Genomic DNA, 24693 nt, shown 5'->3' with positions numbered 1-24693 from the left:
CACATACAGCGGTTAAGATGAAGCCTCAGTCTTTATTTTGTAGCAGGTAAACACCATACCAGGTAATCAGCATAAGCAAGGAAGGTTACAGCAAGGTTACAACAGACAGATGTCACAGTATAGTACAAACTCTTCAGTATGTTCCAGTTGTCCCTACCATAGCTATCACCTGGGCAGCTATTCCACCTTCAGGTGCATTGACCTCCTGTCCTGGAAACACCTATATCAGAAAGACACACAGGTGCTGCTAATCTGCCCAACCTTGATCAGATCAGTTAGGAAATTTGGACTGGATATCACTTTCCTGCAACTGCTGCATACCCTCCAACATGACCCATTCCATTAGGTACAAAATGCTCTGTTCCTGGACTTCCCTGCCAGTGGCAGTTGCAGAGGTGGGGCTGCAGCACAGTCCAATATTCAAAGAGGGGAGCCACACCTACTGCCACCCCAAACATCACTGTCCTGGACTCACTGGCAGTTGATGTGACCCCCCTCTTTGAATTTTGGACTGTGCTGGAGTCCAACCTCTGTAATTGCCACTAGCAGGGAAGTCCAGAAACAGAGCATTTTGTACCTAATGGAATGGGTCATGTTGGAGGGTATGCTCTAAAACCTGGTCTGGATTTTCCATATTATACTTGTAACCCTTGGTTACTAAGTATATAGAAATATATATAGCGTTATGTATAGTGTCACCAGTATACTAGCTGACTTTATCGGTTTTATGTAATTTTATATATCTTAACGGTTTTTGTAATATAATACAATGCTTATTTCCTGTATGCTCTGTTAATGCTACAGTATATGTTTATGGATCCATTCATATATGGAAGGGCTCATGGGAAGGAGAAGACTGAGATTAAAAAGATGTAACAGCCCAGAATGTTGTATAGTGTTCATAGAGCTGGGACTAATAAAGCTTTGTATCCCCTTGGAAACAGAGCAGCCAGCTTCCCTGAGGCGAGAGTCTGAGGTAACTGTGAGCAAGGCTCACCATCGGCTCCAGAGTTGCCCCAAATAGTAGGTGCTGGTAAATGGATTGAGTCCCATCAGTATTACCTGGACAGGAGAGGAAGTGACACTGATCACAGCAGGAAGCCTGCCCCCATTCCCACAGCAGCCCCAGAGAAGCAGTTCAGGTGACAGCTAGCAGCTGGGGGAGAGGGCCTATGTGGGACTGCAGATCATCACCCATTCTGTGACACAGTACAAGTCCAGCTAGTGACACAATCTATGTAAATAAGACAGCAGGGAGTGACTGGAGGGGATTACAAGGAGGTAAAGGAACAGACTGATGATGCTGGGAAACATAAAGACTCCACCGATAACCCTTGTGAGTTTGACGAGTTCAATGACAGACTTCTTGTACAAAGGAGGCAGAATATACAGGTAGCATCCCAGTGTTCTACAAAGAAGCAGTTACTGACTGGAGCACTTAATGATTGTGTTTGTACATAAGAGTTATTAAAGGAATAAGTATGACAGGCATAAGATGCAAGAGCAACCTTCAGGTGACCATTCCATTATTAATGGCCTCAGCTTCTCAATGACATAATTTGTCCCCTCTATGTGAGTTTTGGTAAGCAGAACAGAACTTCTATGTGAACGCTGGTGGAAGTATTATAGCAGTGCAAATTACTAGTGCCACTGATTCTAGTGCTACTGAAATAGTTACATCAGTACCTACAAGTAACAGGAACCGGAGAAGCTTAGAGGATGTATATTCCTTAATTATATTTAGGGCGGTATTCAATGAGCCTGAATCGCTGGTCACAGCGATTCAGGTATCACATTCGCCAGTCAATCGCCGGTTTTTTGACGGCGATTCGCCACGCGTAGGGATTCGTCTGAAGTCGCCGGGACTAGCTGTGTCACCCTATTCAACGTGGCTGAGAATCGCCGCCCCCAACGGCGATTCTCAGCCAATCCAGCGTATCTGGTGACTGGGTGGAGGGCGGGTGTATATATTCCCGCTCTTCCATCTAATATATAAGTGACTTCCCTGCTGCGCAGCTCTGCTATTAGCTTTCAGCAGGGGTGGAGTGAGTTGCTGCAGCTAATAGTTCTCCCTGAACACGTGCAGAGAGCAGAGAGCAGAGCCTGGAGCCTGGAGCGTGGAGCGTGGAGTGGAGTGCATATTTTCTTTTGCAGGTGAGTATTGTGATGTGTTTGTACTGCAATGCTATGGGGCTTTGTTGTATGGGGTGGGTGAGTGTTTGTTTGTTTGCAGTATGTGTGCCCCCCGTTTTTTGGGGGGGTTTTAAACTTTTTTTTGCTTGAGTGTTTTTTTTTTTTTTTTTTTTACTGTGCTTGGTGCAATGTGCGGCCATGCTGCATGCTTGTTTGGGGTGCTGGAGTGTTGTGGTGGGTGCCCTTCATGCTTTGGGCGTGGTCGTGAGTCCCCATTTTAAAATGACTGCAGCCAAAAAAAAAGGAAAAAAAAAAAAAAAACCTGCAGCCATTTTAAAATGGGGGCCCTGGGTCACGAACATAGCATGTCGGGATCCCCCCCACTACACCCCAGCATCCCTGACAAGCATGCCTGCACCTTGCACCCCACTTGGGTTCGCCTCGCCCCTAAGTGTCATTTTCTCAAAATTGCCTGTTTGGGGTTTTTTTAAGTGTGGATCATGTGTGGGTGCCATGTGCGGCCATGCTGCATGCTTGTTTGGGGTGCTGGAGTGTTGTGGTGGGTGCCCTTCATGCTTTGGGCGTGGTCGTGAGTCCCCATTTTAAAATGACTGCAGCCAAAAAAAAAGGAAAAAAAAAAAAAAAACCTGCAGCCATTTTAAAATGGGGGCCCTGGGTCACGAACATAGCATGTCGGGATCCCCCCCACTACACCCCAGCATCCCTGACAAGCATGCCTGCACCTTGCACCCCACTTGGGTTCGCCTCGCCCCTAAGTGTCATTTTCACAAAATTGCCTGTTTGGGGTTTTTTTAAGTGTGGATCATGTGTGGGTGCCATGTGCGGCCATGCTGCATGCTTGTTTGGGGTGCTGGAGTGTTGTGGTGGGTGCCCTTCATGCTTTGGGCGTGGTCGTGAGTCCCCATTTTAAAATGACTGCAGCCAAAAAAAAAGGAAAAAAAAAAAAAAAACCTGCAGCCATTTTAAAATGGGGGCCCTGGGTCACGAACATAGCATGTCGGGATCCCCCCCACTACACCCCAGCATCCCTGACTAGCATGCCTGCACCTTGCACCCCACTTGGGTTCGCCTCGCCCCTAAGTGTCATTTTCACAAAATTGCCTGTTTGGGGGTTTTTTAAGTGTGGATCATGTGTGGGTGCCATGTGCGGCCATGCTGCATGCTTGTTTGGGGTGCTGGAGTGTTGTGGTGGGTGCCCTTCATGCTTTGGGCGTGGTCGTGAGTCCCCATTTTAAAATGACTGCAGCCAAAAAAAAAGGAAAAAAAAAAAAAAAACCTGCAGCCATTTTAAAATGGGGGCCCTGGGTCACGAACATAGCATGTCGGGATCCCCCCCACTACACCCCAGCATCCCTGACTAGCATGCCTGCACCTTGCACCCCACTTGGGTTCGCCTCGCCCCTAAGTGTCATTTTCACAAAATTGCCTGTTTGGGTTTTTTTTAAGTGTGGATCATGTGTGGGTGCCATGTGCGGCCATGCTGCATGCTTGTTTGGGGTGCTGGAGTGTTGTGGTGGGTGCCCTTCATGCTTTGGGCGTGGTCGTGAGTCCCCATTTTAAAATGACTGCAGCCAAAAAAAAAGGAAAAAAAAAAAAAAAACCTGCAGCCATTTTAAAATGGGGGCCCTGGGTCACGAACATAGCATGTCGGGATCCCCCCCACTACACCCCAGCATCCCTGACTAGCATGCCTGCACCTTGCACCCCACTTGGGTTCGCCTTGCCCCTAAGTGTCATTTTCTCAAAATTGCCTGTTTGGGGTTTTTTTAAGTGTGGATCATGTGTGGGTGCCATGTGCGGCCATGCTGCATGCTTGTTTGGGGTGCTGGAGTGTTGTGGTGGGTGCCCTTCATGCTTTGGGCGTGGTCGTGAGTCCCCATTTTAAAATGACTGCAGCCAAAAAAAAAGGAAAAAAAAAAAAAAAACCTGCAGCCATTTTAAAATGGGGGCCCTGGGTCACGAACATAGCATGTCGGGATCCCCCCCACTACACCCCAGCATCCCTGACTAGCATGCCTGCACCTTGCACCCCACTTGGGTTCGCCTCGCCCCTAAGTGTCATTTTCACAAAATTGCCTGTTTGGGTTTTTTTTAAGTGTGGATCATGTGTGGGTGCCATGTGCGGCCATGCTGCATGCTTGTTTGGGGTGCTGGAGTGTTGTGGTGGGTGCCCTTCATGCTTTGGGCGTGGTCGTGAGTCCCCATTTTAAAATGACTGCAGCCAAAAAAAAAAAAAAAAAAAAAAAAAACCTGCAGCCATTTTAAAATGGGGGCCCTGGGTCACGAACATAGCATGTCGGGATCCCCCCCACTACACCCCAGCATCCCTGACAAGCATGCCTGCACCTTGCACCCCACTTGGGTTCGCCTCGCCCCTAAGTGTCATTTTCACAAAATTTTCTTAAGGTAGGTTAATTGCACAGTAAAGGTAAAAAAATGTAAATTAATATTGTTATATCTGTGTTTATATTCCACAGGAATGTCTCATCGGACAAGGACCGTGGAACCCCTTTCCCCTCTTCTTTCTTTTTCAGGTGAGACGAGTCCAGTGGAGATGACTACAAGGGAGGAAGATGGTGATAGGATATCCACAAGTAACCCTGGCCGGCCGGTGCAGGACGACATGGAGCATGGAGATCGAGAAGGAACACCTCAATCAAGACAAACAACTAAAAGGAGAAGGACACAGGTAACTTCTTTAAAACTTGATGAATAGACAGGTTTCGCAACAACGCACTAGCGCGTATTTTACCCTAAAAGTGGGCGCCGGGACCCATTAAACAGTGGCCACCGGACGCCGATGACTGTAGGTTTTATATATTTTGCTGCTGCTGCGCATCACGAACCCTGCATGAGAGCAGGTTAACTTTTCAAACTCTGCATCCTAAGTCCACTCTGCTGTTGAGAGCAGTGGGGAGGGGTGGGGGGTGGGGACAGGATAGGATGCTGTAATAGCCGCTCTCAGCAGAGTAGATCTGCGCACTGTCAGGGTGGCGGGGTAAAGGATGATGCAAATGTGACTTAGATCAGCGTGTCAGCTGGTCCAGTCCCCCGCCGCGTTGATAGCCTGCTCACCTACTCTGCTGCCCCCCCCCCCCCCCCCCCCTTGGCAACCAGTGTGAAGATCCCGGGATCATGCAGCAGCGCAGCGCAACTTAAGCCTCACGCAGAGCCCCGGGGTCACTCCTAGTTCCAAAGATTGCACAGGAATAAACAATAGCAAAGATACCAAAGTATTACCTTTATTTTACACACGGGTTCTACATGTAAAATCAGCATTTAAAGTCTATATACATTATATACAGAAAGGTCATCAGTATTATTCACGTTATCAGAACCTTACCATGGCCCTTATTCTAATCGGCACGGTACGGCCCGCGTGCGGCCGTACCGCCGATGTTTTTGGTCTGCACATGCGCAGAGGTCATTCTGCGCATGTGCAGCCCCCTTCGCCGCAGACGTCTTTCGTCCGCCGCAAAGGGGGCGTATAGGGGCGTGAGAGGCATCATGCCCTCATTTCCCTATGTGTACGCCCCGCGTTTCATGGGCGTTCCCATGCAAACGCGGGGCGTATGCATGGTAATAAGGGCATGACGCCCTCATTACCATGACATGGGGGCGGAAAGCTGACGTCGCCGGATGTCAGCTTTCAGCCCCCATACAAGCTACCACACGGACGATTGTCCGTGTGGTCTCAGCTTGCGGGAGCTGCCGCGGCGTGCGGCCCTGCCTTCGATGGTCGACGACCATCGAATGCAGGGGGCAGCTCCCACCATGGTGGAGGCGTACGCCTCCGCCATTTTTGTGCGGATCGCCAGCCGTCCGTGTAAGGACGGCCGTGGCGATCCGTCTGGTGGGCGGCCCTTGGTTTGTGCGGTCGGAGCCCCGTGTGCGGCTCTGACCGCACCAACCAGAATAAGGGCCCATGTTATCCTTCAGATTAACATCAGATGGCCAGGACACGCTAGTCCACAACTCCCAGCGCTGACGCTCGGACACTTCTCTGCCTCTCTCTCCCTGCAAACACCCACTTAAATCCCAAAGGCACCCCTCTCCACCACCCTCTGGAATTTTTAACCCTTCCTATGCTGGGTGCGGTTGCATGATATATAAAGAGGCCCTTTGATCCCAGAACCAAAAAATATACACAAACTAAACAGATTCTAATCTAAGCTTTTGGTCGCTTCTAGCCGGACCATTTGACTCTAGATATACAGTTATATTCTTTAGGTATTAAGCATTCGGGAAAAATGCCATAATTAACTTCATTGTTGCAAATCCCTTATTCATGCTACCATCACAGTTTACTAACAACATAACCAGGAGGCAGTGACGTAACCACGGGCAACGCTTATCCTCCCAGTTTCTCTTGTGTTCATAAAACGCTCTTCTTGCCTTCATATGCATATGTAGCAGTATGGGATACAGTATACAAAGCTTAGGGAACATATTACAGCCATTTACATAACATGAGGGAATATTTCCCTCCAGTAGCACCCATACTCATCCTAATTGAATAACCTGTTTGGATTATTCAGTATAACATCCTATTATTGTCCGACATACAGCCCTGTGATGTCCCCTATATACAGCAGTCTGGGGAACCCAGCTCAGATATGAATACAGTCCGTGATAATTTCCGGTTATCGCCGGCATTTTGCAGTTCTCTTTGCTGAAACGCAGAAAGATGCAGGCGAACAACATATGACGGAAAGGGGCGTGGCCAAATACTTAATACATCATGAAGTTAATGTTTAATATATGCTAAATCTATGTGTAATTTTGCTGACACTGTTTGTTTTTTAAAGGCTACAGACAGAACACTGGACGAACAACCCAGTGGTTCTGGGGTCCAACCACCCGTAGCGAGAAAGAAACCTGGCAGGAAAAAAAAGGTTCCCCTAGACCAACTTGCCGAGGGAGAAGAAGAGAGCATCCCGTTCACTACTGCAGAAAGCAACGTGCTGGTTGAAATGGTCCACAAGTTCTATGACCAACTGTGTGGACAAAGAAGACAGGAAACGAGCAGTAGAGAGCGTAAAAGAATATGGGCCTCGATTGCAGAGAAGGTTCATTGCTTTATTTTTATTAAAGTAAATCCATTTAAATAAGTGCATTATTTGATTGTTTATAATGTGATGTTTTGCATCTTAGATTACAGCAGTGAGTGGCAACGTCAGGTCGATCGACAAATGCCACAAACGATACAATGATTGTCGACGGCACACAAAACGGAAGATGGGCCAAGTCAGGCAACATCTAATTGGGACTGGAGGCGGACCACCATTACAAGTTTCATGGCAGCCGTGGGAACGAGCCATCCAGGAACACATGAATCCAATCATGGTGGAAGGTGTTCCAGGCTCTGTGGAGTCCAATGTCCGCAGAGCAGAAGTGTTGAATGCTCTGGAAGCGCAAATTCCACCTGCGCAACGAAGAAGACGGAAGACAACACCTGCAGAAACAGCACCTTCGCAAACTCAGGAGCAGGGTAATTATTTGTACTACTTTGCTCTCTCTAAAATTATATTGCAATGTTCTAAAATGTATATTCTCATTTCAACAGTTGTCGTTGCTGAAGATCGGACAGAAGACACCCATGTAAGCCAACCGGCTGAAGAACCGTCAACACAGGAAGAGACCATCACCCTGGATCTGTACTCGATCAGTCAGTTTGAATCGTCCATTCAAACAGAAGACACCTCTCAAGGATTTGAAGACAGCAGCTTGCAAACCCCACTGGGTGAAGAAGGATCTACAGCAAGTGGAGGATTGGCCCATCAGCTTCCAAGTTATCATCATTCCATCCAGGACATCGAGGAAGCGTCTGAAGATGAGGAGGAGGTGGATCCCACCAGACCACCACTGATGGATTGTAAGCTTTTGCCATTTGTTTGTAACCTTGTGTTTTTTTTTTATTTTTTTAAAGATTACATTGTGTGGAATTGATAAAATTCAGCTCGTGGAGGACATCCAGAGAGAACAGGCTCCAACGCGCGTCCATAGAGTCCGGCAATTGGCATCTGAAATAGAAGATCATCAGAACCAGTACCGGATCATGATGGAGCAGAGGATGACAGCCATGGAGAAGCATCTTGAAACACTGGCCACAACGATGTCCGACATCGAGCGAAGACGCCAGGAGGATTGGGCCGAAATAGAGCGAAGACGGCATGAAGACTGGGTGGAATCCGAACGCAGACGTCGAGAGGATAACCAGGTGATGATGACCGGGATCTACAAGTTGGTTGAGAATGCAGCGTGTCAACAGGAGACCCTGAGACAAATTTCCACCTGCCAGACACAAATTGCGGCAAGCTGCATGATGATCGCCAGTTCCCTGCAGCAGAGATACAATCCGGACAACGTGGGACAACCAGCGAGAGCCACCCCTTCACCGTGGATGCCACCATCTTCATCAAGTCGGCATCAGGAGCCTGCGCATCTCCAAACATCGTGGGCTGGATCTTCTCAGGCATACCAAGGCTACGCTGGAATGTATCCACCTCCTCCACCCTCCAGCCAAAGACCAAGGACGCCACCACATCGCACATCTCCTGCTCGAGCTTCAACCGCCCAAAGGCCGGGACCGGCGGAGGAGGACCCTGCACAGTGAACACGGTCGTATATTTCCATTTATTTTACATGTTGTCGGTTTTTATGTTAATATACAAAGCTTTCTTTTCTCCTACTTTCAGTTTGTCTTTTCTTATGATTATTTAACCCTTGCAAATTTTTTCTACAGCTGTGTTCACTAAGGAGTTGGGCGTAACAGTTAGGCAATGCATGCGCGTGCATGCATTGATAATTGTTGGGAAATGATGAAAGCTCCTTACATATGGTGGATGTAATAATGGGCCATAAAAAGAGCAATCTGATCCCACATTTCTACCCTTGTAATGCAACCTTTAAACCATTTGTTAATATTTATCAAAATTACACCCAGTGCAAACACCTTTTTTTTTTTTTTTTCATTTTTTCAGGGTGCAGTGCATTGGAAATTGATTTTCAACTCCTAAAATCCAAAACGGGGAGAATGCCAAAGCTACATACCTATTGGTGAGTAATACCCAAGTGCACCCTCTAATCTATCTTGTCCCCAAATCTTGTCCCTTGTGCTAACGCCCAGACCAGGCGCATTTGAAGTGTGGCTGGCTTGTGCGTTACCACAACGCTTACTCTGCATCCGGTGCCCACATCCGGTGCCCACAACTTGCAAGTCACATCTTGTCCCTTGTGCTAACGCACAGACCAGGCGCATTTGAAGTGTGGCTGGCTTGTGCGTTACCACAACGCTTACTCTGCATCCGGTGCCCACAACTTGCAAGTCACATCTTGTCCCTTGTGCTAACGCACAGACCAGGCGCATTTGAAGTGTGGCTGGCTTGTGCGTTACCACAACGCTTACTCTGCATCCGGTGCCCACAACTTGCAAGTCACATCTTGTCCCTTGTGCTAACGCCCAGACCAGGCGCATTTGAAGTGTGGCTGGCTTGTGCGTTACCACAACGCTTACTCTGCATCCGGTGCCCACAACTTTCAAGTCACATCTTGTCCCTTGTGCTAACGCACAGACCAGGCGCATTTGAAGTGTGGCTGGCTTGTGCGTTACCACAACGCTTACTCTGCATCCGGTGCCCACAACTTGCAAGTCACATCTTGTCCCTTGTGCTAACGCACAGACCAGGCGCATTTGAAGTGTGGCTGGCTTGTGCGTTACCACAACGCTTACTCTGCATCCGGTGCCCACAACTTGCAAGTCACATCTTGTCCCTTGTGCTAACGCCCAGACCAGGCGCATTTGAAGTGTGGCTGGCTTGTGCGTTACCACAACGCTTACTCTGCATCCGGTGCCCACAACTTGCAAGTCACATCTTGTCCCTTGTGCTAACGCACAGACCAGGCGCATTTGAAGTGTGGCTGGCTTGTGCGTTACCACAACGCTTACTCTGCATCCGGTGCCCACATCCGGTGCCCACAACTTTCAAGTCACATCTTGTCCCTTGTGCTAACGCACAGACCAGGCGCATTTGAAGTGTGGCTGGCTTGTGCGTTACCACAACGCTTACTCTGCATCCGGTGCCCACAACTTGCAAGTCACATCTTGTCCCTTGTGCTAACGCACAGACCAGGCGCATTTGAAGTGTGGCTGGCTTGTGCGTTACCACAACGCTTACTCTGCATCCGGTGCCCACATCCGGTGCCCACAACTTGCAAGTCACATCTTGTCCCTTGTGCTAACGCACAGACCAGGCGCATTTGAAGTGTGGCTGGCTTGTGCGTTACCACAACGCTTACTCTGCATCCGGTGCCCACAACTTGCAAGTCACATCTTGTCCCTTGTGCTAACGCACAGACCAGGCGCATTTGAAGTGTGGCTGGCTTGTGCGTTACCACAACGCTTACTCTACATCCGGTGCCCACATCCGGTGCCCACAACTTGCAAGTCACATCTTGTCCCTTGTGCTAACGCACAGACCAGGCGCATTTGAAGTGTGGCTGGCTTGTGCGTTACCACAACGCTTACTCTGCATCCGGTGCCCACAACTTGCAAGTCACATCTTGTCCCTTGTGCTAACGCCCAGACCAGGCGCATTTGAAGTGTGGCTGGCTTGTGCGTTACCACAACGCTTACTCTGCATCCGGTGCCCACAACTTGCAAGTCACATCTTGTCCCTTGTGCTAACGCACAGACCAGGCGCATTTGAAGTGTGGCTGGCTTGTGCGTTACCACAACGCTTACTCTGCATCCGGTGCCCACATCCGGTGCCCACAACTTTCAAGTCACATCTTGTCCCTTGTGCTAACGCACAGACCAGGCGCATTTGAAGTGTGGCTGGCTTGTGCGTTACCACAACGCTTACTCTGCATCCGGTGCCCACAACTTGCAAGTCACATCTTGTCCCTTGTGCTAACGCACAGACCAGGCGCATTTGAAGTGTGGCTGGCTTGTGCGTTACCACAACGCTTACTCTGCATCCGGTGCCCACATCCGGTGCCCACAACTTGCAAGTCACATCTTGTCCCTTGTGCTAACGCACAGACCAGGCGCATTTGAAGTGTGGCTGGCTTGTGCGTTACCACAACGCTTACTCTGCATCCGGTGCCCACAACTTGCAAGTCACATCTTGTCCCTTGTGCTAACGCACAGACCAGGCGCATTTGAAGTGTGGCTGGCTTGTGCGTTACCACAACGCTTACTCTACATCCGGTGCCCACATCCGGTGCCCACAACTTGCAAGTCACATCTTGTCCCTTGTGCTAACGCACAGACCAGGCGCATTTGAAGTGTGGCTGGCTTGTGCGTTACCACAACGCTTACTCTGCATCCGGTGCCCACATCCGGTGCCCACAACTTGCAAGTCACATCTTGTCCCTTGTGCTAACGCACAGACCAGGCGCATTTGAAGTGTGGCTGGCTTGTGCGTTACCACAACGCTTACTCTGCATCCGGTGCCCACAACTTGCAAGTCACATCTTGTCCCTTGTGCTAACGCACAGACCAGGCGCATTTGAAGTGTGGCTGGCTTGTGCGTTACCACAACGCTTACTCTGCATCCGGTGCCCACAACTTGCAAGTCACATCTTGTCCCTTGTGCTAACGCCCAGACCAGGCGCATTTGAAGTGTGGCTGGCTTGTGCGTTACCACAACGCTTACTCTGCATCCGGTGCCCACAACTTGCAAGTCACATCTTGTCCCTTGTGCTAACGCACAGACCAGGCGCATTTGAAGTGTGGCTGGCTTGTGCGTTACCACAACGCTTACTCTGCATCCGGTGCCCACATCCGGTGCCCACAACTTTCAAGTCACATCTTGTCCCTTGTGCTAACGCACAGACCAGGCGCATTTGAAGTGTGGCTGGCTTGTGCGTTACCACAACGCTTACTCTGCATCCGGTGCCCACAACTTGCAAGTCACATCTTGTCCCTTGTGCTAACGCACAGACCAGGCGCATTTGAAGTGTGGCTGGCTTGTGCGTTACCACAACGCTTACTCTGCATCCGGTGCCCACATCCGGTGCCCACAACTTGCAAGTCACATCTTGTCCCTTGTGCTAACGCACAGACCAGGCGCATTTGAAGTGTGGCTGGCTTGTGCGTTACCACAACGCTTACTCTGCATCCGGTGCCCACAACTTGCAAGTCACATCTTGTCCCTTGTGCTAACGCACAGACCAGGCGCATTTGAAGTGTGGCTGGCTTGTGCGTTACCACAACGCTTACTCTACATCCGGTGCCCACATCCGGTGCCCACAACTTGCAAGTCACATCTTGTCCCTTGTGCTAACGCACAGACCAGGCGCATTTGAAGTGTGGCTGGCTTGTGCGTTACCACAACGCTTACTCTGCATCCGGTGCCCACAACTTGCAAGTCACATCTTGTCCCTTGTGCTAACGCACAGACCAGGCGCATTTGAAGTGTGGCTGGCTTGTGCGTTACCACAACGCTTACTCTGCATCCGGTGCCCACAACTTGCAAGTCACATCTTGTCCCTTGTGCTAACGCCCAGACCAGGCGCATTTGAAGTGTGGCTGGCTTGTGCGTTACCACAACGCTTACTCTGCATCCGGTGCCCACAACTTGCAAGTCACATCTTGTCCCTTGTGCTAACGCACAGACCAGGCGCATTTGAAGTGTGGCTGGCTTGTGCGTTACCACAACGCTTACTCTGCATCCGGTGCCCACAGCTTGCAACTCACATCTTTTCCCAAATAGGTTTTTGATACCAATTTCCAAACTTTGCTCTCCTTTTTTGCAGGTTATACCGACGGTAAGGATGAAGAATTGACACCGGGAAAGTCTTTACCATGGTATTAATTTATTTCGGAATTTAACATGTGAAAAAAATTTAAATAAAGTTTTTCAAATATATTGACTGCTTTCTTGCTTCTGAATGTTATTAAAAAGGTATCAGATGAGTATTATTCCATTTTTCAGTTGTGAACCATTTTCTTTTGAAACGACTGAAAAAAATGATAAAGGGTCAGTGTCAGATAAATATTAAGGTTTTTTTTTTATTTTACATGCATACAAGCTAGGAGTTTCCAGATTTGTGCCGGTTTACTCCAAGTACTTTTTGGGTTTATATTTCACTGATACTCCTATTTCTAAGCTTTTCCTTAAATATGTCATTCTTGCCAAATACACCTAAATAGATTTCTGAAGGTGTCTCAGTGAAATATTGGGAGCAATCCCCGCCATCTCATAACAGTAGTGATTGATCCAAAAAGCGAATTTCTGGGCCTATTACAGGGTGATAGTTTCAGAAGCAAATGATTTTGGGAGAGTGTTCCCATAGCTTAGATAACTTAGATTTGACCATATAATTGATTGATTTATCACTATTTTCATTAGTTTAAAAACTCTACCAAAATCAAACACAAACTCAAGCTAGGTATATTCCATTTGACATGAACTGGATTCATGGACGAGAGGTGAATAAACATGTAAAATTTGTTGATGAGAAACAACATTACTTAACACCTTGCACGCACATGACAGGTACAGCCTTTGGTCCTGCAGGTCTTTTTCACTTTAGGGGTTCACCCGCTGGAGACTTCCCCGTCCAGAGACCAGCAATAGAAACTGCAAAGAAGAAAGAAGGGGTTAATGATCGATGACTGTCTCCTATAGCCTCCCACCACCAGTCCCCCACGTAGTTCCATACTCACCCCAGATTTGGTTTTAATGAATGTGCTCGCACATGACAGGTACAGCCTTTGGTCCTGCAGGTCTTGTTCACTTTAGGGGTTCACCCGCTGGAGACTTCCCCGTCCAGAGACCAGCAATAGAAACTGCAAAGAAGAAAGAAGGGGTTAATGATCGATGACTGTCTCCTATAGCCTCCCACCACCAGTCCCCCACGTAGTTCCATACTCACCCCAGATTTGGTTTTAATGAATGTGCTCGCACATGACAGGTACAGCCTTTGGTCCTGCAGGTCTTGTTCACTTTAGGGGTTCACCCGCTGGAGACTTCCCCGTCCAGAGACCAGCAATAGAAACTGCAAAGAAGAAAGAAGGGGTTAATGATCGGTGACTGTCTCCTATAGCCTCCCACCACCAGTCCCCCACGTAGTTCCATACTCACCCCAGATTTGGTTTTAATGAATGTGCTCGCACATGACAGGTACAGCCTTTGGTCCTGCAGGTCTTGTTCACTTTAGGGGTTCACCCGCTGGAGACTTCCCCGTCCAGAGACCAGCAAAAGAAACTGCAAAGAAGAAAGAAGGGGTTAATGATCGGTGACTGTCTCCTATAGCCTCCCACCACCAGTCCCCCACGTAGTTCCATACTCACCCCAGATTTGGTTTTAATGAATGTGCTCGCACATGACAGGTACAGCCTTTGGTCCTGCAGGTCTTGTTCACTTTAGGGGTTCACCCGCTGGAGACTTCCCCGTCCAGAGACCAGCAAAAGAAACTGCAAAGAAGAAAGAAGGGGTTAATGATCGGTGACTGTCTCCTATAGCCTCCCACCACCAGTCCCCCACGTAGTTCCATACTCACCCCAGATTTGGTTTTAATGAATGTGCTCGCACATGACAGGTACAGCCTTTGGTCCTGCAGGTCTTGTTCACTTTAGGGGTTCACCCGCTGGAGACTTCCCCGTCCAGAGACCAGCAATAGAAACTGCAAAGAAGAAAGAAGGGGTTAATGATCGATGACTGTCTCCTATAGCCTCCCACCACCAGTCCCCCACGTAGTTCCATACTCACCCCAGATTTGGTTTTAATGAATGTGCTCGCACATGACAGGTACAGCCTTTGGTCCTGCAGGTCTTGTTCACTTTAGGGGTTCACCCGCTGGAGACTTCCCCGTCCAGAGACCAGCAATAGAAACTGCAAAGAAGAAAGAAGGGGTTAATGATCGATGACTGTCTCCTATAGCCTCCCACCACCAGTCCCCCACGTAGTTCCATACTCACCCCAGATTTGGTTTTAATGAATGTGCTCGCACATGACAGGTACAGCCTTTGGTCCTGCAGGTCTTGTTCACTTTAGGGGTTCACCCGCTGGAGACTTCCCCGTCCAGAGACCAGCAAAAGAAACTGCAAAGAAGAAAGAAGGGGTTAATGATCGGTGACTGTCTCCTATAGCCTCCCACCACCAGTCCCCCACGTAGTTCCATACTCACCCCAGATTTGGTTTTAATGAATGTGCTCGCACATGACAGGTACAGCCTTTGGTCCTGCAGGTCTTGTTCACTTTAGGGGTTCACCCGCTGGAGACTTCCACGTCCAGAGACCAGCAAAAGAAACTGCAAATCCCGCTGCTTATAGGTCCCTCCAGAAATTATCAAGCAGGAATAGGCTGCGGAAAATAAAAAGGGGTTAGTGACACCTCACAGGGCCCAAACCCTCCCCTCCTTCCCCCAGGGGGAGCGATACTCACCGGGTAACTGCACAGTAGCCCATGGGAAAGGCATCACGCACCCACACCTGCCAGCAGCCCTCACACATCAGGGGTTCATCCGCTGCACACAGGATCCAGCTGCTTGTAGGTCCCTCCAGAAATTATCAAGCAGGAAGAGGCTGCGGAAAATAAAAAGGGGTTAGTGACACCTCACAGGGCCCAAACCCTCCCCTCCTTCCCCCAGGGGGAGCGATACTCACCGGGTAACTGCACAGTAGCCCATGGGAAAGGCATCACGCACCCACACCTGCCAGCAGCCCTCACACATCAGGGGTTCATCCGCTGCACACAGGATCCAGCTGCTTGTAGGTCCCTCCAGAAATTATCAAGCAGGAAGAGGCTGCGGAAAATAAAAAGGGGTTAGTGACACCTCACAGGGCCCAAACCCTCCCCTCCTTCCCCCAGGGGGAGCGATACTCACCGGGTAACTGCACAGTAGCCCATGGGAAAGGCATCACGCACCCACACCTGCCAGCAGCCCTCACACATCAGGGGTTCATCCGCTGCACACAGGATCCAGCTGCTTGTAGGTCCCTCCAGAAATTATCAAGCAGGAAGAGGCTGCGGAAAATAAAAAGGGGTTAGTGACACCTCACAGGGCCCAAACCCTCCCCTCCTTCCCCCAGGGGGAGCGATACTCACCGGGTAACTGCACAGTAGCCCATGGGAAAGGCATCACGCACCCACACCTGCCAGCAGCCCTCACACATCAGGGGTTCATCCGCTGCACACAGGATCCAGCTGCTTGTAGGTCCCTCCAGAAATTATCAAGCAGGAAGAGGCTGCGGAAAATAAAAAGGGGTTAGTGACACCTCACAGGGCCCAAACCCTCCCCTCCTTCCCCCAGGGGGAGCGATACTCACCGGGTAACTGCACAGTAGCCCATGGGAAAGGCATCACGCACCCACACCTGCCAGCAGCCCTCACACATCAGGGGTTCATCCGCTGCACACAGGATCCAGCTGCTTGTAGGTCTCTCCAGAAATTATCAAGCAGGAAGAGGCTGCGGAAAATAAAAAGGGGTTAGTGACACCTCACAGGGCCCAAACCCTCCCCTCCTTCCCCCAGCTGGATCGATACTCACCGGGTAACTGCACAGTAGCCCATGGGAAAGGCATCACGCACCCACACCTGCCAGCAGCCCTCACACATCAGGGGTTCATCCGCTGCACACAGGATCCAGCTGCTTGTAGGGCCCTCCGGAAAGTATTAAGCAGGAATAGGCTGCGGAAAATAAAAAAAAGGGGTTAGTGACACCTCACAGGGCCCAAACCCTCCCCACCTTCCCCCAGGCGGAGCGATACTCACGGGATAACTGAAACGTAGCCTTGGGATAGCAGCCACGCAACAACAGCGGCAAACATCCACAACAGTGGAAAAGAACCGTAGAAAACCAAAGGAACAACGGCAACAGGCCATAACACTAACGTGCCCAAACCGAACTCTGGAAAACATAAATTAATGAAAAGTGTCAAATATCATATAACTATTCATACAAGCAACACACTTTGGACTACAAATACTCACATTGGGCAAAATATGACCGGATGAGTCGAGCTCTCGCATCCACTCGTTCATTCATACCGGCGAGCAAAGCTGTTGAAAGGTCCCCATGCCGGAAAACCGCAGCATCCACGGTCACCGGCAAACGGTTTGCAATGCAAATGTTGTGTAAAATACAACAAGCATTAATTATGCCGCAAACCTTTGCCGGTGAGTATAAAAGGGCTCCGCCGGTCATGTCTAAACATCTAAACCGGCTTTTAAGAACACCGAAGGTTCGCTCAATTACAGCCCTCGCTGTCGTGTGAGCCCTTTGGTACCTTTCAGCAGCTTCGCCCACAGGATCAGATAATGGGGTCAGGAGCCAGTCCTTATTGGGATAACCCGCATCACCTATGGAAACCAAAAAAAAAAATATTACATTATTAACAATGTCTGGATTTCAAGACAAATCAAAACCCCCCCCCCACCCAAAAAAAACATACTACTTACCTAACAGCCAGCCGTCCGGCATTCGGCCGTGCTCGAAATCGGCATACAGGGCGGACTGGCTTAAAATGAACGAGTCGTGGGTCGACCCAGGAAAACCCACAAGGAGGTTGGTTATTTTCATTTGGTGGTCGCAAACCACCTGAACGTTCATCGAGTGGAAGTGTTTTCGGTTCCGAAAACATTCCTCTGATGCACGCGGTGGTTTGAACGCCACATGGGTGCAGTCGATCGCGCCCAAAACACTGGGAAACTTCCATTTTGAGAAAAAGCCAAATTTGATCTCATTCCATTCGCTGTCTTGATCAGGAAATTTAATATACTGGGTCGTTAATTTGCGGAATGCCTTTATGACCTGTGCTATACAGCGGGAGAGGGTTGGCTGTGAATAACCGCATGTTTGGCTTAAAGTGGGCTGGAATGTGCCCGACGCAAAAAAATGCAACGCACCCAACAGTTTCTGGAAACCGGTGAGTGCGTGATTGCCCCGTTTCCGTGCTACCAGGTCTGGCTCCATGAGATCGTACAGCATATGGATTGCCGCAGACGAAAGGCGATAATTAGAAATCACCTCCGCCTCGGTGAGATCACCCAGTTCACGCCTAGTACGAAAGTGGCGTGGACGTGGGACTGAAACCCGCACCGACTCACCTAATGGAGCTATCACCGGAATACTAGTGTCATGTTCCATCATATCTACCTCCTCCTCCACACTGGCATTCAGCATGAAAACAACAATAGTATCCCTGAACAGCTCCATTACTGTAGTCAGTGTTAAAGAAATTGCAGTGAAATGCAAAAAAACGCAAATTACCCTACAAAAACGTTTCCAATACAGCAGACTGCAAAAGCTGTGTAATCTCCTCAAAGGCCAAACGAAGGAGTGAGGTGGGGAGGAGAATCATGGGTAATTGAGGTGCACCATGGGTAAGAACAGTGCGTTGTGGGAGAAAAAAAAAATACCAGAAAAAATTAAATATATATTTGTATAGCACTTCTACGACCATCACATCACAACAGGGCAGCAAATAATAATACATTACACTTGCAGAGTTAAATTGAACACTTAAAACCAATTATTTCACAGGTTCCTAAAAAAGTTCACCATAAAAAGATGACGAGGGACACTCGGTGAGGAACGGCGATATGAAACAAGAAATAAGAATCGCCAACTTCACATTGAATACACTTTTGGCGATTCATGGGTGATTCCCGTCGACTACCGGCGAATCCCCATGAAAATTCCTATAGACAAATACCGGCGATTTGTAGAGAATCACATTTGGCGATTGGTGCTTCATTCACCGGTCGTCAGCGGCGAATAGACGACGTTGAATAGGGTGATTCGCTTATACAGCTCATAAAATCGCCGGCACACATGAAAAAAACACAGAATCGCCATAAAACTTGGCGATTCTGGCTCATTGAATACCGCCCTTAATCTGTAGATGCAACTTTATGCAGTACCTTGATCACCTGAGAAGCTGAGCAACTACTTGTACAGCGAACCATAGTTATGTGTAATATAATAATGTTACACCAGTTCTAAGATCGGCAGAACTCACCAAAGATATACCTACTGCACGTCTTAGTGGAGACCAGATGGACTGTTTCTTAGTTTGAGAGTCTTCATTAAGCAAACATTAACAACTGCCCTAGGTAGTACAGCCGGGAACATTAAGCACTTTATTACTACATAACAGCAGAGATGGTACATCTTTGGAAGCATTGCTGAGAAAATAGGATACTTTCACTACTAAACTCTAGTATCAACAAGTGCACCACCATTTATGGCCTAATGCATGGACTATAAAGGGTAATTTGGGATATGTTTGAGTCACTGAACATTTAAAGCTTTAAAGTGTATTGTTGCCATATGTAATTTGTGATTACTTTTCTCATAAAAGGTTGGTGTGGTAAACGTATTTATTTTATTCTTTGTTTAGCTAAGAATTTAGTTTGGGTAAGCATCTGAAGGTGACAGTCTTTCGAACTTATATATATATTGTATATAACAGTGATTGTATAAATGTCTTAAATGCTTTCAGGTTAGAAATATTGTATATATATATATATATATATATATATATATATATATTGTTCAACTGGTAACCCCCCTATTTATTCTTTCAATGGATTTTCCCAAGTAGGCCCATGAGTATTTACCGATGCTTGGGTGGAGGCACTGACATTTGATAAGGTACATCCTTCAACAGGAGATAAAGGGTGGGTACCTTTTAGACATCAAGGTAATTGGTAACCTAGAGTCTCTCTATGGGTAACAAGGGGTTACATACTCATTTGGAAATATGCTGTAACTGCCACACTCCTTCCCCCTTAGCTTCTACCACCGAGGTGAAGCTAATCAATTTTCAGACGAGCTCTCTGCCTCACCCACCTCTAGTTGTGTCATTCACCTGGGTACACAGCCCTCCACCAATTTCCAGAGGTCATCCACCTCATCCTCTTTCTCCTCACCTAGCTTCACTATATGGTTGCTTGGAGGGTCAGGACCTACAAACCTCCTAAAAAGGGCATCCGCATTGAGGTGCTGTTTTCCTGGATAATGCTGCACCTCAAACTTAAATGGCTGTAAAGCCAAAAACCAACAGGTCACAAAAGCATTCACCTCTTTGTTTTTATGCATCCATTGTAAGGGCTCATGATCTGTGACTAACAAAAATTATTGTCCCAACAAATAATACTTTAAGGATTCAACTACCCACTTAATTGCTAAGCAGGGCCGATGCTAGGGTGTTCGGCGCTCTCCCAAGTTCGGCACAAGTGCCAGATGCTGAAAAAAGAAGCTATATAATGCCCATAGTGGTATTGCCACATCATGGGCCCAGTAGCAGCAGTGTAGTAACTATAAATTTTGGTGCCCTGTGCCAGAAAAGGAATTAGGTCCCCCCTCTCGCCACACAAACATACACACACACACACACACACACACACTGAAAATAGGGACTTTCTCAAGATTAAAAATTAAGGGTCTGGCTTTGTGGGGAAAGTGCGTGGCCACATAATAGAACCAATTCACCTTACACCATACAGTAGTGTTTGTTATCCACACATTAGTGCCACTTATACACATTGTGCCAGGTAGAGCCCCTTAGACACCCTGTGCTAGGAAGAACTTCTATAGAAATACCGCCCCAGCATTAAGCAAACCGTAATGCCCATTACACATTGTCACACACACCGTAATGCCCATTACACATTGGGGGAATGTAATGCCCACTACATATTATGCCTTTGACACTGTGGATCACCCTCTCCTCCTCCACACACTCCAAAACATTGGCCTCTCTGGCACAGTCTTCAACTGGTTTTCCTCTTACCTCTTCAACCGTTCCTTCTCAGTCTCTGCCTCTGGCTCTACCTCAACACCTTCTATCCTTCCTGTCGGGGTCCCTCAGGGTTCCATCCTTGGCCCCATTCTGTTCTCTTTGTACACCTCCTCTCTGGGTGCACTCATTAACTCCTTTGGCTTCCAATATCACCTCTATGCAGATGACACCCAAATCTACCTCTCCTCTCCTGATCTGTCCCCCACTGTTTTCTCTCAAGTTTCCAACTGCCTCTCTGCCATCTCTACCTGGATGTCTGAGCGATTTCTGAAGCTGAATATGGACAAAACCGAACTTATTATCTTTCCCCCACCCAGAGCTATGCCCCCTACTAATATCTCTATCACTGTTAACAACACCATCATCTCCCCTGTTCCCCAACTCCGCTGCCTGGGTGTCACTCTTGACTCCTCCCTCTCCTTTGCACCCCACATCCAAGCCCTGGCCCATTCTTGCCGGTTCCAGTTACGCAACATTGCTCGCATCAGGCCCTTTCTCTCACAGAGTGCAACTAAGCTGATCATCCACTCATTGGTCATCTCACGGCTTGACTACTGTAATGCTCTTCTCACCGGCCTCGCTCAATCCCAACTAGCTCCTCTCCAATCTGTCCTCAATGCTGCAGCCAGGCTTATCTTCCTCTTCCGCCGCTCTAATTCTGCCACTCCCCTTCAACAAAATCTGCACTGGCTTCCATTCCCCTACAGAATCCTCTTCAAACACCTCACACTCACATACAGGGCCATCTCTAATTCCATTGCTCCATATATCTCTAACCTCATCTCCATTCATACACCCTCCCGCCCTCTACGGTCAGCTGACGACTGTCGTCTCTCCTCCACCCTGATCACTGCTTCCCATGCTAGAGTACAGGACTTTGCCCGTGCTGCACCCCTTCAGTGGAACGCACTCCCTCGCTCCATTAGACTCTCCCCGACCTTGCAAAGCTTCAAACGGGCACTGAAAACTCACCTATTCATCAAAGCGTACCCTTCCACTGCATAAACCAGCTGGTTCTCCGACCCCTTGCCTGTTTAGATCCTGCTATCTAACCACCACTCCCTCGCTTGCACCTCTTGTAATCTGTCTGTCTACCCTTCCTACTAGATTGTAAGCTCCTCCGAGTAGGGCCCTCTTCCATCCTGTTGTCAAAGCCCACTTCTCTTCACATTTCACTCACAGCTCTCCTTTACTCCAACACTCAGTGACCATCTTCGTCTGCATACTCACCTCCATCATTGGCCTCAAGCCTCTAGTTGTATGTTGATTGAGTCCTCACTACTTACATTTAAGCTGTAATGTGTATTGAACTGTGGTGCTCTTTATTTGTACTGTATTTTTGTTATTTATTCAATGTTATGCCAAGTTTTGTCTTCCTGTATTGTTCCTTTGTACGGCGCTGCGAAACACTTGTGGCGCCTTATAAATAAAATTATAATAATAATTATAATAATATTATACCACACATTAATGCCCATTACAGATTATGCCACACACTGCAATGTCTATTATATACTATGCCACATAAATTCAGCTTACCTACATGCTGAATGCCAGGAGTTATATGCTCATTGCCAGGGGTTTCTTGCTCAATGCCAGGGATAAATTGCTCCTTGCCAGGATTTACATGCTCCTTTCCAGGTGCTTCATAATCACTGCCACAGGGGAGGGGGGTTAAATGCTCATTGCCCAGGGTGGATTACATGCTAGACTCGAGATGCAGGTACACAGCTTGCTAGCTAGGGTGGCCAATCGGCAGGATCCCAGGATTTTGGTCTAAAATCATCAGGATTTCAATCCCGGGATTGGACCTTCCGAAATGGGATTGCTGCACGCATGCGCATTTGGATAAAGAAGTCAGCTGTGCGCAGCGTGATGGCAGAGGTCACACTGCACAGTCCGATGGCAGACGGCAGCCCCAGGGCAGCCCAAGAGGCTCCACACTGCCTTGATGCCCGTGGTTTAGATGCCCGCTGCTGAGATGCCTTGATGCCTGCCTGTTCACCTGGATAACTGCCTGCCCGCCATGGTGACTGACTGCCCGCCCGCCAGCCTGCTGGGGATACACATGGAGGGAGCACCTATTACAGGCTGGTACGGGGAAGGGGGGGGGGAGAGGGAAAAGAACTGAGGGAGTTGGAAGGAGAGAAAAGTGGATGCTGCTGCCTGTCATTGCGGTCATTATATGGATTCCGGGATTGAGTGTTTTTCAATCCAGAATCCTGGGATTGAAAAAATGGCCCGGGATTGGCATCCCTAATGCCAGCACTGTCGGAATCAGTACTTCTTGGTAGCGTAGGCACAGAGGTGCAAGAGGCCCTCAAATGTCTATTTTCCTCTATTGTGGGGCCTGTGCTTGTTTATTTGGATGAGAGCACTCTGTCCAAAGGAAAGTCAGTTTTAATCACAGCAATGTTTCAATGCTCAGTGTAGCATTTCATATAGCGTTTCAAAAAAGACGTCACTCTGGGGCTTTTTCAGGTACAGAAAACTTGAAAAAATTGAAAAATTGAATGCAGCATTTTGGGCATATGTTATCTAAGTGACAGCTCTGCACAGCCTCTGTTATGCGTTCCTAACCGCTGAGTAGAAATTTAAGAGAGAGAGGGCAGGTTTGTCACAGTAGTGGTGCACCACAGTATAATTGGACAACTTAAAAAATAACTTTTAATAGTTAGTTTCATAAAAAAGCTGCCAAAATATGACAGTTTACATATAACATGAATAAAAAGACAAGTGAAGGATAGTGCAAGTTAAAAACTGGGCTCATGCGGCGTCCCTTAGCACTTTTATTCCCATTAACTTTAAATGAGTTGTCACGTCTCCTCCCTGAGTGTCGGCTATGTCGCCTGATTACCACTCTGGGGACGTGTTTTATACAGTTATAGGTCCCTGTCTGTGAACAATGTCTGTATTGGTTACACAGTTACAATATGAATAAACTCTATTCAATCTGAAGTTGTGTCAATATGTCTGATTAGATTGATGGCGGAAGGTGAAGCATGGGCCACGAGATACTGCAGTCTTTCATTCACATATGCATGGAAGAGTATTGTTGATACTATGCACTGTGTAGCGTACGGGTCCTGTTGGTGGCCAACACAGTGCTTGGAGATTGGACTCTGGGCAGTAGGCAAAAATTGCCTGGTGTGTACTGCTCCGTTTTACATTAATTAAGGCAATGGTTACTGCAAGTGGGCTTGGAATAAGTGTGTACCATCTAATATGGGCAGATATAAGCAGATATAAGCAATATCGGTGTGATGCAGCGTGCAGCTATAACCCTGTGTGTGCTGTGTAATGGATTGCGGGTAAGACCCTGTCAACCCTATGCACGGCTGAGCGGGTTGGCTGCAACAAGCTAGAACACCTTCTCTGTGCCGGCAGTGTATTCAAGTAACCAGTAAGATGGGGCGTGCAGCTGTGATCCTGTGCGTGCTATATACAGGCAATACAGGTAGGACCCTGTGAACCTGTTGCATGGCTGACAGGGGTGGCTGTGGTACGCTCTAACCACCTTCACTGTTCCGGCAGTGTGACCAAACAGACATGTAAATGAATTAAGCAAAACATTAGAGTCCTTAAAAGGACTGGATATAAACAGACGGGGGTAGGGAAGGCTGAGGGAGCGACCACACGGCGATGGAGGTCGGCGTACGCTTAGCAGTTCTTCTTCCCCCTTTTCAAGTATTCAAATTGAGATTACTGTCCTGTGCGATTGACCTACCAAACCGCTCTTACTTCCTAACCGCTGATCCTACTTCACTTCTTTTGTTTATACA

The 24693-nt window shown here is 48.2% G+C and overlaps 1 protein-coding gene and 1 long non-coding RNA gene across 3 annotated transcripts; one reads left to right on the top strand and one right to left on the bottom strand.

Annotated features, from left to right (window-relative positions):
• The first annotated feature begins 958 nt into the window (after positions 1-958).
• Positions 959-9104, top strand: LOC146008796 (uncharacterized). Of its 2 annotated transcripts, XM_083148481.1 has the most exons (6): positions 959-2154; positions 4632-4843; positions 6963-7223; positions 7309-7645; positions 7721-7998; positions 8084-9104. In XM_083148481.1, the coding sequence occupies exons 2-6, from the start codon at positions 4634-4636 to the stop codon at positions 8768-8770; spliced, it is 1773 nt and encodes a 590-aa protein (XP_083004607.1). In that variant the 5' UTR covers positions 959-2154; positions 4632-4633; the 3' UTR covers positions 8771-9104. The 2 variants fall into 2 exon arrangements, with proteins under 2 accessions (XP_083004607.1, XP_083004606.1); XM_083148480.1 differs by having other exon boundaries at positions 7309-7998.
• A 3851-nt stretch (positions 9105-12955) lies between these two features.
• Positions 12956-16788, bottom strand: LOC146008797 (uncharacterized). Its single transcript, XR_014444571.1, has 8 exons — positions 16654-16788; positions 16433-16572; positions 16212-16351; positions 15991-16130; positions 15770-15909; positions 15549-15688; positions 13641-15467; positions 12956-13120 (listed from the first exon to the last, which is right to left on the bottom strand). It is a non-coding gene; the product is annotated as an uncharacterized LOC146008797 (long non-coding RNA).
• Positions 16789-24693: the final 7905 nt, after the last annotated feature.

Source organism: Crinia signifera, chromosome 6 (genome assembly GCF_055691185.1).
Source record: "Crinia signifera chromosome 6, ASM5569118v1, whole genome shotgun sequence".
NCBI classification, from domain to species: Eukaryota; Metazoa; Chordata; class Amphibia; order Anura; family Myobatrachidae; genus Crinia; species Crinia signifera.
This window is presented reverse-complemented; position numbering and strand designations above follow the sequence as displayed.

Bases quoted from the DNA above. Each gene is read 5' to 3' on its own strand.
- LOC146008796 (XM_083148480.1), top strand. From the start codon at position 4,634: ATGTCTCATCGGACAAGGACCGTGGAACCCCTTTCCCCTCTTCTTTCT. The intron at 4,844-6,962 runs GTAACTTCTTTA...TGTTTTTTAAAG, and splicing joins CTAAAAGGAGAAGGACACAG to GCTACAGACAGAACACTGGA. The intron at 7,999-8,083 runs GTGGATCCCACC...ATTTTTTTAAAG, and splicing joins CGTCTGAAGATGAGGAGGAG to ATTACATTGTGTGGAATTGA.